Source organism: Acartia tonsa, chromosome 3, assembly GCF_053477335.1.
Source record: "Acartia tonsa isolate MP-2025a chromosome 3, ASM5347733v1, whole genome shotgun sequence".
Taxonomy (NCBI): domain Eukaryota; kingdom Metazoa; phylum Arthropoda; class Copepoda; order Calanoida; family Acartiidae; genus Acartia; species Acartia tonsa.
The window spans coordinates 34,358,178-34,372,365 of NC_137262.1; the positions used below are offsets into that span (position 1 = coordinate 34,358,178).

At 30.5% G+C, this 14,188-nt stretch overlaps 1 protein-coding gene across 2 annotated transcripts in view; it reads left to right on the plus strand.

Moving 5' to 3' along the window:
* The first annotated feature begins 1,850 nt into the window (after positions 1 to 1,850).
* LOC145313968 (uncharacterized) overlaps positions 1,851 to 14,188 on the plus strand; it is a 44,238-nt gene continuing 31,900 nt past the window's right edge. For both annotated transcript variants that reach the window (XM_080153636.1, XM_080153637.1), the window contains exons 1-2: positions 1,851 to 1,966; positions 12,686 to 12,832. In XM_080153636.1, coding sequence (XP_080009762.1) covers positions 1,948 to 1,966; positions 12,686 to 12,832 — 166 coding nt within the window. In that variant the 5' untranslated portion in view covers positions 1,851 to 1,947. The remainder of the gene's footprint in view (positions 1,967 to 12,685; positions 12,833 to 14,188) is intronic.

The following is a 14,188-nucleotide window of genomic DNA, read 5'->3' on the forward strand; positions in this document are numbered from 1 at the left end:
TTTTGCATCTTCTGCTATGACATTTTAGAAAAAATATAAAAAAACAAAATTTAGTATGAAAACTATTTTTATCGATTTTTCTGAAGGTATTATTGTATTCTGTTGGTTTGTTATTACCATTTACTTATATCGAAAGTGCCAAACATTGTACAGTTAGGGAGTTGAATCCATTTTTATAGAAGCAGAAATATAATCTATGATTATGGTTTGGACCCTCTAAAACTGTAATCTACCTTTCCACTTTCCCCTCTCTTGGTGAAGATATCTTCAACGCCGATACGATTTTTGAAATGTAAGATTCTATTTCCCCTTCTCTTGGTGAAGATACCTTCAACGCCGATACGATTTTTGAAATGTAAGATTCCACTTTCCCCTCTCTTGGTGAAGATATCTTCAACGCCGATACGATTTTTGAAATTTAAGATTCCACTTTTGCCTCTCTTGGTGAAGATATCTTCAACAAGAGAAACAAAAGTGGAATCTTATATTTCAAAAATCGTATCGGCGTTGAAGATATCTTCACCAAGAGAGGGGAAAGTGGAAGGGTAGATTACAGTTTTAGAGGGTCCAAACCATAATCATAGATTATATTTCTGCTTCTATAAAAATGGATTCAACTCCCTAACTGTTGTACCCTAACTTATTCATTTAATAAAAAACTAACCGTGCCCTAGTTGACCCTGTCTTGTTACAATGGAACACTCAGGTATAGACTAGTCTATCTATCTCTCTGTCTATCTATATTCTATATATCTATCTCTCTGTCTATCTATATTCTATATATCTATCTATCCGTCTCTAACTATCTATCAATATCTATTTATTTATCAAAATGATATATATCTTCCTATTTATCAATATAACTATATGTATTTTTGTATCCATAACGTGTAAACCATTCTATCTATCTATTTATTCATCAGTACCATAAAGCAATTTTATCTTTGACTTTATTTCTTATTTTTCCTTGTCTTTTATTGAGAGTAATAATTTCAACCAAACTGCTGTTGCTGAACTATAATGTAATATTTAAAGAACAATGACAGTTTTGTCCTGAAGTATCGCAAAAGCAGATAATCCTACAAAAACACAACAGTATTCCTTCATCCAGTAAAATCTAGAGACATAAAGGCATTATTTGTACCATTCAATCAACATTGAATGTAAGTAAGCAGCTTAATAAGTAATATTGTTCTAGCATTCAAACAAGCAATAATGAAAAGTATTTTTGACCAAGATGCCTAAAAAAGTATGGTTGCTAAGTCTGTCAAATTCACCCCCTTTTTTACCCTCCAAAGTTAACCAAAACATGATGTGCCCCCGCTTATACTTCCACCCCTTCTAATGTAAAGGGGATTTAGGGGTAAGTGATATAACTTTTGTAATTTTTTTCATCATTTTTAAAAATAATTACAGCATACATTTTTTCATCAATTTATTCCTAAAAGTAATATATTTTTATTAAAACAAATGCACTTTCATTCAATTAATACTTAAAACTATATGATGGCAAAATGTATTTACCAATCCAATTTTCTCTGCGCTACATGCATTTTAAGTACACATTTACACACTCAGACAAACGAACACACACACATATCCATAGGCAAGAGGTTTTGAGAGTCTCGCGGCGCCTGCGTAAAAATCTCCGTCAAAAAAGGCAAGATTTCTATATTTATCCATGTACATGCGTATAAACTGCACTATAAAGCGTCACCATATCTGGCCCCTCCCTTCCTACCCCCTGAATCTCGCGACGCAGGTGTCTGCGTTCAAGTTTCCCGCTCCATATCCTTCTCCCATCCAGGAGTCAAAATATCTCAACCCCTTGCAGCACCCCTCTCGCAACACGAGAAAAGGCAGCGACGGCAAAAATTTATAAAACCTGGACGCAAAATTTGCACTGTTTCAGTAGCTCTTCTTTCCATTCCCCTAAAACATCACAAAATGTGGAGCATTTTCGGAGGCACGGTTTTTGGATTGGATCAATTTTTGATGATTTTTAGGCACTTACTATATTTGGGTTTATAGGATCAAAATTAAGGTTTGAATAGGTATTTCTCTGTATCATCTATAGTAACCTCAATGTGACATTATTATCAAAAAAGTGAAATAAAAAGAAAATTTTAAGATGTCAAAAAGTGATATTCAACCCTTCACCTTCAAAATTATCCATGGAATGTTGGAACATGCAGATAAATGTTGGTCAAACAAGTTGGTTGCAAATAGATATATTTTTTTTAAAATGATCTAAATTATGAAAAAAAAGCTATATTTTGTCACAGGGACGTCCAAGCCTTTTATTTTGAGGGGTGGAGTTTCAAAGGTTTGAGAGGGGTAATCTAATTTATTATCAAATTTTGAGGGGGGTTAAAATAAGGGGTTTCAAAGATTAATGGGGAAAAAAAACCTTTACCCCCACACTTGCACGTCTATGTTTTGTCATATGAAATCAAAATATTTATTTTTTGAAACACAGAAACAGTTTTTAAAATGGCATAATTTAACTCAAATTATCTTAATTTAGATTAATACTATATGAGGGAAAAAGTTACATCTAAAACAAAATAAATTATGGGAACTTTATACTAATTTAGTTTTCAAGTATTTCTGTACAGAATAAAACTAATTTACAAAATAAAGTTTTACAGAAAATCTGACATTTTGTTAAATCTACAAACTTTTTTTTTCTCAATTTTCTTTCATAACTTTCAATCTAACGAACAAAAACTACACCAAAAATATCTACAATAGGACTTTTTATAAGTTATAAAAAAACTTAATAGTAAAAGTGTGCGACTCTAATTATCTAAAATGTCAGTAACCGTTTAGTAAGCTTTATAAGATTGACCATATGTCTCCAATAATAAATGACAAATTGAGAGTAAAATTGTTATCTGTGAAAACAGCAAAATCTTGTTTGTTCATAATAGCTAGTGCATTAAAGAAATTAGCTGCAAACCTTAAAATCAACAATTTTTGAAGAAAAAAAAATATTTTTGTGCTTATTTTAAGTTTGGTTAGGTTAAGTTAAGTAATGGTTAGAAAGTATCCGTATTTTAGTATCCCGTACAAATTATAAAAAACACAATTGCAAAAATAAACTAGAAGGACTACATATTACTGATTTGAATTTAGCAATTTAATTGGAACTCTAAAGTAGTAAAATGGTATAAATACTTTATTAAACTGTAAAAGTGCATTAAGCCTTTAATTGAAATCTTAATTTTATAGCATTTCGACTAAATTTTTTATTTTATTATCATAGTGTCAATTAAAATTATAATTTGTTATTAAGTTAAGGCAATCTTTGTTATAGATTTTATATTCTTATCAGATTTAAATTTTCCAAGATTAAAAAAAAAGAAAAATTAGGGGCATGAGCTATATGTAACTCTGTTCACAAGGTGGGGATCCTGTCCCGATTTTTAATAGCTCTTTGAAATTAGCTAATAGCGTCGGATTCTTACAAAAAACAAAACAAATAACAATTTGCTAGCAAACAAAGAGGGTCTCCATCACTTGGGCCAGGAAATTGCCTTTATTAATCATCTATTCTTAAACATTTATTATTGGTAGAGTTTCATATAGCTCATGCCCCTTCTATTATTTTACTTTTTCCCCCAGAATTTTACTTTGCTATTGTGGTGGCTTTAAAGTTATGTTATGCTATAGTTTAATGGTAGATTAATTAGATGATTTTTTAGCAGCCCATAATAATCTTTGTTTGTTTATGCTGGAAGTAGGAAGATTAAAAAATGAGGGGTGTTTTGGCCAAAAATGCAATTCGCAAATTTTAATGGCGATTTTTTTTGCCCAATGATTGGATTTTAATATTATAATGAGGGCTCTACTAAGACCTTGAAAGAAATGGTATGCGGATAAAAACAACAATGCATATATAAAGACTAGATGATCAATTGATTCGCCGAACCACATAATAAGTAAGCCATAGAAAGTGGATAGAAAGCTTTGGATAGAAAAAAATATTTCCAACAAAAATGTCGTCGCTCGTATTAGTAATTGAATCAGGTATAACAAACACAAAAATCTTCGTCTGCTATGAATTAGTTTTTAAGTTTTAAGTACTGTCTATTGGGTCTGACCCTAATTGGCTATCTATGAGAATAAGTCTATTGAAACAGAGGGTTGATACTGATTTTTTAAAAAAATCTTCATATTTTAATTTCAGGCAAATAAAAATCAAAAGTGCCAGCAATATCTATATTCATTATGGGTTTAGGTATCTAAAACACATATCTTTAAAGGTGAATAATTTTTTTAGAATATTGTTATTTTTTTGCTTTGGGTGGGCTTGTTTATTTTCTAAACAAATTATCAGTTTTTGTTTACTTTGCTTGATGTTTCAATCATGTGGCAACAAGTACAATTATATTCATAAGTGGCGCAGCATTAAACATTCCAGGGATCTAAAGGGATAAGACAATGGCCAATAAATTGATGATGTATAAAATTACTGCTTCTGTACTTTAAATTATTGGATGAAACCTTTTGGCAATCAACTTAATGAACCAACCAATAAGAGTTCAAAACAAGTTCCTAAAGTTGTTAAGCCAACGAATAAGAAAGGGTTATTATAAAACTATTATAAATTGAATCTTATCTTCATATTATTTTGGTTTTAATTTAAATTTTTTGAAAAAAACAAAAAAGAGCCAAAATAGATTTTAGAAAATTTATTTAACTAACGATTCAGAATTGCTTGAAAGGGTGTTGCTGGGTTGAGGGGTCAAGGTGAATTTTCTTCTAGCTGCAATTAAGTTAGAAAAAAAACTTTGCAATAAATAGGATATGGGGATAGGTTAAAAGAGGATAATTATTTTCTTTATATTAAAGATTCAAATATTTCCTCTTTGTATAGTATGTTAGTATTACAATAAAATTAACCTAACTACATATATTTATCATCTATTGATCTATCCATGTCAATAATGTACATTGCAGAATTTATTTGCAAAGGCTTAAGGAAGGCTTAGGGAATATTAAATAGATTTATCGATATTTCTATATGGTATTAGTGGTTTAACTTTTCAATATACATAATACTTAAAAACAAAAACATTGTGAATTTAGAAGGAAGGTAGGATACAATAGACTGTAAATTATACTTGTACCCAAAGTCTTATTAACACCTTCTCTCATTTGGGTACTTTTATTAAACCTTTTAATTGACAACAAACTGGCAATGTTCAAAAATTTTAGCTAATCATTTTTATCTACAGAGGGGTGATTTTTTTTTACTTTCACTGACTACTTTTTTTCTGAAAATATGTTAATTTACTAACTTATATTTGCAACAGCTAGGATTTACATAGTTTGGTTTCTAGGTCATTAGCACAATCATCAGAGGATTATATATACATACTTTTTTCGCCAATATAAAGTGATTTTTTTCGTATTTTCAGTTTATTATATGTTTTTACATTGTTGTTAATGCTAAATATATATATATTAGAGGACATTTTTTGAAAGTATTTTTTATACTATTTTGCTTTGTTTTTCAATCAAAATATTTTCAAGATTGTCAGTACGAATGGATAAAAATCAGTTCTTGATTTTGATAGTAACAAAAAAAGCGCACATTGCCCTGGCCCTTGACAAGTGTTGCCGCTATAAAAGCTACAGGGGGTCAAAACTTGTTTTCGCAGGGATGGAAGTTTATTCATGAAAAATAACAGTAGATCTTGGTTTTTTTAATGATTGATATTGTATTCTGGTTCATATGAATTCCAGCGATGTTGAGCCGTTATATACTGTACGCACCTAATTTAGTGATAAAAAATCGACACAGGCTCAAAACAGAGACCTTCTGAAATATACAACCATTTTTGGTCCAGTCATTTCAGAGATATTTTTGCTTCAGAAAAAAATCAAGCTTTTCTTTTTTGATTGTTCTTATCTGTTGGTGGACGTTCTATTCATTTTATTAGTACTGTAAAAAAAATGCCCTCTCTTATCCCAACCCTACGGGAAGGCAGTTCAAACAACCCCACCCAACCGTTCAAACAAGGCCTTGGAAAAAAGGATAACACTATTCATTTAAGCGAAGCATAAAAAAAATTTATCGCTGAGCAAATGTTCAGTGGTCATAAAAAGGGAAAAAGTCATATTGTGTAAATTTATCGGTATTATCCTCTTAGAATTTTTTTTTCGACAGCGAACTATGACCTCTGGCCGCAGCGCTCGGCCCCCTTGCCTGCCTAGCCGCAGCGCTCGGCCCTCTTGCCTGCCTAGCCGCAGCGCTCGGCTCCCAAGCCTAAAACCTAACCTAACCTAAAATAGTTGTTCGTCGTTGTCGGGGGGGGGGGGGGGGGGGGTTACTCAAATTTTCAAAATTGAAAAAAAAATTCTAAGAGGATAACGCCAATTTATTTTTTGTAGCATAACCGACAGACCAAGTAAGTTGTATATTGGATTCTCTTTGGAAAAGGGTATTTTGACAAAATACTGCAATCTATCTTAAAATAAAATCCCAATCCCCTCGGTACGGACCGACAGATGAACATACAAAGTAAATTATAGAGTAGATTCGCTTGTATATAGTGTACTGTAATGGGTTTATCAAAAGAAGCAATATATTTTGCTAGATTTAGATTAGATTGCTAGAATGGTCATTTTTAACAGCGCTAAATTCAAGTGGACTTTTTTTGCATCTATTTTTGCACGCATGTATTTTTTACAATAAAACATAAAAGTTTTTTTTAAAAATAATCCATCGTATAAAATCAAATACTCTCTTGAAAAACTCTATTTTTAAATTTTAGTTTTGAATCTTTATTTATTAATAATTTTTTTTACAAAAGAAAACCATTTGCTTTGGGCACAAAAAAATTGAATTGTGGAATGTTGTTTGTACTTTACTTAAAGTGTCAATATATCATTACTTGGATGTTGCACCTGATTTTCATGTACTCTAACAAAGTGATACTCGCAGCTGGCTAAAATAACGAAGCTCTACAAGTGTCAGAAAAAATGAGCCTTGTGACGTCAAAATGAAAGGGACAAGAAGGGACAAGATGAAAGGGGATGTGGGAAATTTTTCCTTTAGAGTTGTCAGAATATCATTCCCTTGTCCCTGATTACTTTATATAAGTGATCAATAATTTTTTTTATCAATGGTTCGTTTTCACAAATAATTATAGTCTTGTTTACTTTTAAATTAAATGATTTAATAATTCGTTACAGTACACAATAATTTGATATCATAGGAATAGTTTTTTTTTCTTACAAATGGTCTCTGAAAAAAATCCTTCCTACAACAAAAAAAGAAGATTTTTAAAACTTAAAAATGTCGTATTTCCCTTGAAGCTTCGGGTGTAGCTGATAACTTCAAAAGTAGTCATTTGAAATTAAATATGAAAGTTATCTTTAATATTAATTATAATCTTTAGATTACACATCCCCTGCCATTGATGTGATATTTATTTATATATGTGGATATTTTACAGGCGAAAAATCGTCATCAATTTAGGTTCCTAATATGGACCTCATTTTATGGGCAGTTCGTCCATCCAATATGAGGGGAATGGATTAAGTAAATGGGGGTGGATGGGGGTATTGTTATTTTAGCCAGCTGCAAATATCACTTTATAAGAGTACATGAAAATCTGGTGCAACATCCCAGTAATAATATACCTATACATTGTTATGATAATGAGCGAGTCTGAAAAACCCCTGCCGATAAATTGACAGCTTATTAATAATACATACTAGACCATTGCTTCAATAGGGATAAGTTAATCTATGACAAAATTAATGGAACTTCATTCTTTTAGCAATACTTTTTACTTTTAATAAATGTCATTATACAGGTCTTTATTTTTATTTAAAGAAAAATTGGTTTTGCCTTTGGGATATGTTTAAATACTGTCTTTAAAAACTGGTAAAACGAGGGAGGTGAAAGGGACGCAGATAATTAATTCTACCTTTTAGTGTAATGAAGAAACATTTTCTCCATCCTAGCTTAGATGGCAGATATAAATAACATTCTTCCGTATATGGTTTATGTTATCACTTTTTACTATTATATGCAAATAGGGGTTAGTTCCTTGCAATAAATCATATAGAAAAGTAATGGGATATGTGTCTGTCTATTGCTTTAGGACATAATAACGGCTACGCCCCTCGAGGCCTCTAGGAACACTTGAGGTATGTATGGGTGGGAGGTTAGTGAACCCTGCACTTTTATGTGTTTTTAAAAAAGTTTTTAAGACAATTTTCAAGCGGCGCTTTCTCTCACCCTCAAAAAAAATTGCTAAAATCCTCTTCTTTCCTTGGAAGCTTCACTGCAAAGGAGATTCATATTGGTCTAACAGTTAGCGAGATCTTAATCTGCTCACACACTCAGACATCCTGTAACTATTATATATCTTTGAGTCTAGCTATCTTTCTTGCTATCTAAATATCTTTCTATCTTAATTTTAATTCTTTATGCTTAGTTAAAGAATTAGAATACATTCATTTCCTTCAAAGTTAATGAGCTAATCCATTAAACTTCAGAATGTCAGGTCAAGTTTATTTTAAGTTTCGTCATAATAAAGACGTTAAAAAGTTACTGTTGCTGCCATGTCAGAACGGTAACAATAAAAGAATCAATATATTATTACTTGGATGCTGCATTGTATTTACATATACTCTATTGAAGTGATACTCGAAGCTGGCTATAATAACGATCAATGAACTGATCACTAAATTGGGTCCATATTATCAACTTAAATTGATGACAAATTTGCCCTTGACAATATATCAACTTACATTCTACATACTTACATTAAAAATAGTAAATGTTGTTGTGAGAATTCTTTAGGCAATTAAAAGACACATCTTGCTATTATGACTCTTGTACATTCTGTTTTTTTGTAATGTCTAAAGAACTCTGACATATTTCATAGATTAAGACAGTTGGATGTCCTGCATATATGCACACAACAATAATCATACAAAAATCATATAGAGAGATGGATAGAAGAGATAGATAGTTCGATGCACAATACTCATTAAAAAGGGATAGATAGATAGTGAGATAGACAATGATTAATAGATATATTGTAGATGGATATACTTATACGAACAAAACAGTAATGTGGGGAGATTGTTAGAGAAATAGCCAGAGATAGATAATGAAATAGATAGATATTAAAAACTTAGATAGCTAGATGGCTGTCTGTCATTTCTTGAATTTTATGCACAAAATGTAAATCATGAATTCAGATTTATGGATATGACAATAAACCATAAATTAATCTTTTTTCCCTTAGTTTTATACTTTTGTCTTTGGTAGACTATTTTACCTTTCTTAATTTCAACTCCTTGGTTGCGAACAATAACCAAAGCTGCGGTTTCCCTTAAAATGCATAGTCGAACATAGTACCCCTCCCCCCATTTTATGTATCATGGTAAGGTTAGGAGACTTTAGGTTAAAGACCGCGCTGGCTTACAATTTCCCCCTCCACTAAAGGGTTAGACATTAAGAAAAAAACATCCCATTATTTGTAGTTTATTAAAATAAAATATAGGGGCAGGGGTTAAGTGCTCAATAGAAACTTTGAGGGAATGCACCAACAAATCTGATATAACCGCAAAGAAGTCAGAAAAAGTACATTAATCATGCGACGAGGGGATACAGACATTAAATTTGAAATATTGAGCAGGAATTAGCAGCGGAAATTTTAGGGTTAAGAACGCGGGGCTGCAATACAAAACCAAAATTGTAGTTATTAAGATGCCATTTATTTAAAAGAATTGTATTTAAGTTTGCCAATTTGTATTATCTCTAGGTATATACTATAGTAACAGGATGTCTGTCTGTCTGTATGTATTAAACAGTATGATTTAATAAATGGCTACACTGATCGTTCTGCAATTTTTAGAGAATGTTTTTATCAGTTCAAGGCGGGTTTTAGGCCATTTAATCATTTTTCAATTTTTCATTTATCAATATGGTTTCAAGAAAAAGAAAAAAATTAATAAAAGAATGTGAATAAAGTAAGCAGTTTATAGTGCCGAATAAAAAATGAAGTCATACAATGATAGGCCAATGTACAATGTAATTGGTAAAATGTATACTGGTCTATCATTGGTCATTTGTATTTTATAACGTCATTCTTTATTAGGAACTATAAGCTGCTTCCGAATAAAGCCCCTAGAGGCAAAGGTCGAAGTCACAATGTTTTGATATTTTTCTTACTTCCCTTTGATTTTATATTTTTGTTTAATTCTGCGTGGGATAAAATGAAATTGCACATTAAACTAATAATAAACTTCAACAGAACAATTAAAATAGTAATTAAACAATAAGAATAACAACTATCCATGATAGCGAAGCTCAACAAATCAGATTGTTGAACAATAAACCTGTAAAATTTAAGAAAATTTATACTTTTTATATTTAACTATGCTTCGTTTATAATATTATGCCTAATTATCTCAGTAATTACCATTTAAAATCAAATGAATAGAAAGATTTAATCAAACAAGAAAAATTTTTGATAAAAAGCTACAAATTTTATGTTAATGATTACAGAGATGCTACGCTTTATAAATTGTGCCTAATGATTACAGGAATCAACTTGTAACTTTTTTTTAGTTAGAGAATATGCATGGAAAGATTGTTTTATCCTCCATTCACCAGTCCTTGTAACCTTGGGGGTGCACGCGGAAAATGTGCGACCATTAAAATTAATTTGAGTTTCTGTGCATAAAAGCACAAAATTACACCCACGCGAATTTTTTTACCACGGGATATCATACTTACATTTTACATAGAGTTAAAAAGAGTATTTTTCTTTTTTTTGGAAATGCCAAAAAGTATGAATAGGATAATAGACTATGAATAATTCACCACTTTTCCCACTACTAATTTTTTTGTTTTTATTTGAATTATATTGGAGATTATATCCTCTCCTTATCACTAGGAAAGTCAACTGCAAACATTTGGGGGGTTGGGTGGGGGTTAATTACTCCATTGAAATTCTTAATTCTCCTAAATTATATCATGTAATATTTGATATTTTACACACACAAAATATGTTTTTTATTCCCCCCCCCCAAAAAAAACTCTTAAAAGGCCTTATTACACAAGATATTAGGGAATAATTTTCTTAACTCCACCTATAACTATGTCCCAAAGTAAGCAAAACTCTTAGTTAAGAAACTCTATTAGCCTTTTTCATGTGACTCTAAAACCAGATAATTTGTTTGTATGTATAGTAATACCCTTTTTAGTAGTGCTCCCTTTTTAGCAATGCTCGGGTTACATTATCATTAAATTGCTCTGCGCAAAAATGGAACATAAATGTTAGTAAAATGTAGTAATTTCTTTTTCAAAAATTAGCTAAATTTGTATAACTTTTTTACACTTTGATTGAGTTGTACTAACCTTCTGTGTTTAAACTTTCGCTAATGATTTTAATTCACAGAAAGGGTAATTTTGTTTTTCACAATTTGGGTTTGTTTATCAATTATGTTTAGAATTGTACATATATAATGCATGAATTCTAAATTTTCAGTTTTAGTACTAATAACATAAACCCAAAATGCTAATACTAGTTGGAAACGTAAGTTACTAAAACGTTTATTTAGTATTTTGTTGTGCTACAAATGGATACAATTTTCTTTGGCTAACAATTATTTTTGCTTTTTTGTATTAAACCTAAAAGTATATGGTTTCAATGGCAACGTGGGTTTGGGAAGTAAGATTGATTCAGCTCTAAAAGAACCACAATCTTAAAAACTGCCATTTTTGTGGTTATTTTAAATGGGCATATTTTTTTCTTCAAACTTTACCCCTATAATTTTTCTTATAATTGGATAAAAAGGAATTTATAAATGCCAAATTAAACATTGTACATTGTTTATTTCTTATTAAAACCAGCTTCATGTACTATTTATAAAATCAAATTATTACAGGTGCATCATATTGGTCTACTAATCCGCAATTTTAATTTTTAAACATCTTTAAAATTTAAGTCTGTCAGTGCTTATGGGCTTAAAATAGCACTTTTCCTAAATGATATAAATTATAGGATAATTTAAGTCTTATTTCACTTTTTAAAAATTTAAAGGTGCACTAGGGTAGTCTTATAATCTATTTAATTTTTATACATTTACAAATTTCACTCTATTTATTAGAATAGTGTTATTAGGCGAAAAATAGCTACCTTACACTTTGTCATCAATCATGTATAAAATAAATGGTTTCAGCTCTAAGCGTAATAAATGACCCTTCCATTGTTATATTTCATCATTCTAATTAGTTTAATTAAGCTTAAATTAATGCAAAAGAAAATAAGCCTTAGGGCAAGTTCATGATACCTACATTTCTCATCGTGGATAAAAAGAAACATTTTTATATTAAAAAGATAGAATGAAGCAATGATAAAAATGCCATTATTGTAAAAATTAAAAAAACAACAATTTTGTGACCAATCATAGAGCGAATTTAGAAATTAATCCAATGAGAGAGCTGAAAATTTAACCAATGAGAAGATATTTGTAAGGTTTATACCAAAAAGAGTGTAAAATTAGCCTTCCATAAGGACAGAATAACAGCTTTGCTGCAAAAAGAATTTATCAATATGTTAGATATAGGTATTAAACTTAAAAAAATATGATTGTTAAATGAAATTATTAAATAAAAATTGATCCAAAACCGCGTAAACTGTAGTTGTGAGCGCAGCCACCCTACTGTTGGTACAAACTGTTGGTGTGAGGGGAGACGGACCCCCCGCGTATGGTTCCCCCTACCAGTCACCCAACTACGCCTATCAGTATGCAGTCAAAGACGATTATGCTGGAGTTGATTTCAGTGCAGGTTAGAATTGTACCTTTTTTATTGTAGAACTTTTGTCTAAAGTCTTTAAATGTACGATTTCTGCATTTCTAAATAATTATCGTATCTTATAATAGACAGCTTTCCGCGGGTATTAAAATACAAAATATAAGATTAAAACCAGTTTTGTTTGTCCGGAGTGGCCGAATGCTCGTACGAACAAAACTGGAAATAATTTTATGATTTATTTTTCAATATTCGTGGAAAATTGTCTGTAATAATATGAATTACATGATTTTTCAGTACGGTTGATAACCGGTTCTAATTCAGCGGATATTTATCGGTTTCGAAATCATACTGGAAATTTCAAACTTACTAATTTTCTTACATTTTCTCAAATTTATCAAGAGCGCAATTACATTATTGTATAGTATAATGTTTTTAATGTTTGCCAAATTTTTAATTGTTTGATAATTATCCTGTTTTTGCTAAGTATATAAACAATAAAAATGTCCCAGTCATAAATGCAAAATATTTCCATAGTCATGGTGTTTTCAAAATACGATAAATATTCGTCTATGTCTTAGCAAAATATTCATAGGAGTTATCATTTAATTTGTTAAGTTAAAATGTCAAAATAATCAGTATTTCTTACCCAATCTAATAAGAAAAAATATTATTTTGTTTTTTTTTGGTCATTTTTTTATATTAAAAACACGAAAAAAATTGACTTGATATTGTTTTTTTTTGTATACACCAAAGTCACTTTTATTGTGGCTTAAGGTTTCAATTTGATAATAGGTTTCATGTGGAGAGGTACAAAGAAAAATTATTTTCATCTTTTATTGTGATTAATCAAACTATTCTTGTCATTTTTATGTACTTTTTATTTCTATTTGTCAATATTTAACAATGAGAGTAAACTTATGAAAGCAAAATTTCCTTTTCTTTTAATACATAGATAGCACCTAGACGCTAAAGGCGCAACAGCTATTAATTGATATTACTACTGATTTTAGATTTTTTCACTTTTAGATTTAAATGATTTTCTGAAGGTAACATGATGTCTGTATTCCTTTCTGTGTATCTGTTCCGAAGTATCTCCTCCCCCCCCCAAAAACAAACAAACTATTTCTTCTTTTAAAATCTAAAATTCCTGAAGTGGAGGGTCGACCCCCCTCCTCCTTCCCTTAACTGCCCCTAGAGGCATCAAGGAGCGTAGCCGCTAGACATTTTAAGACCTTATAAAAAGCATTATTAATAGTCATAATAAATAAGTCATGTATTTGAATTTATGACATAATTATTGACTTGTGTTAGTTGGGTAATTGAATATAATTCTCTTCTCTGAATAGATCATTTACATAAGGATAAACTACCTTTTTTTATTACTGGGTG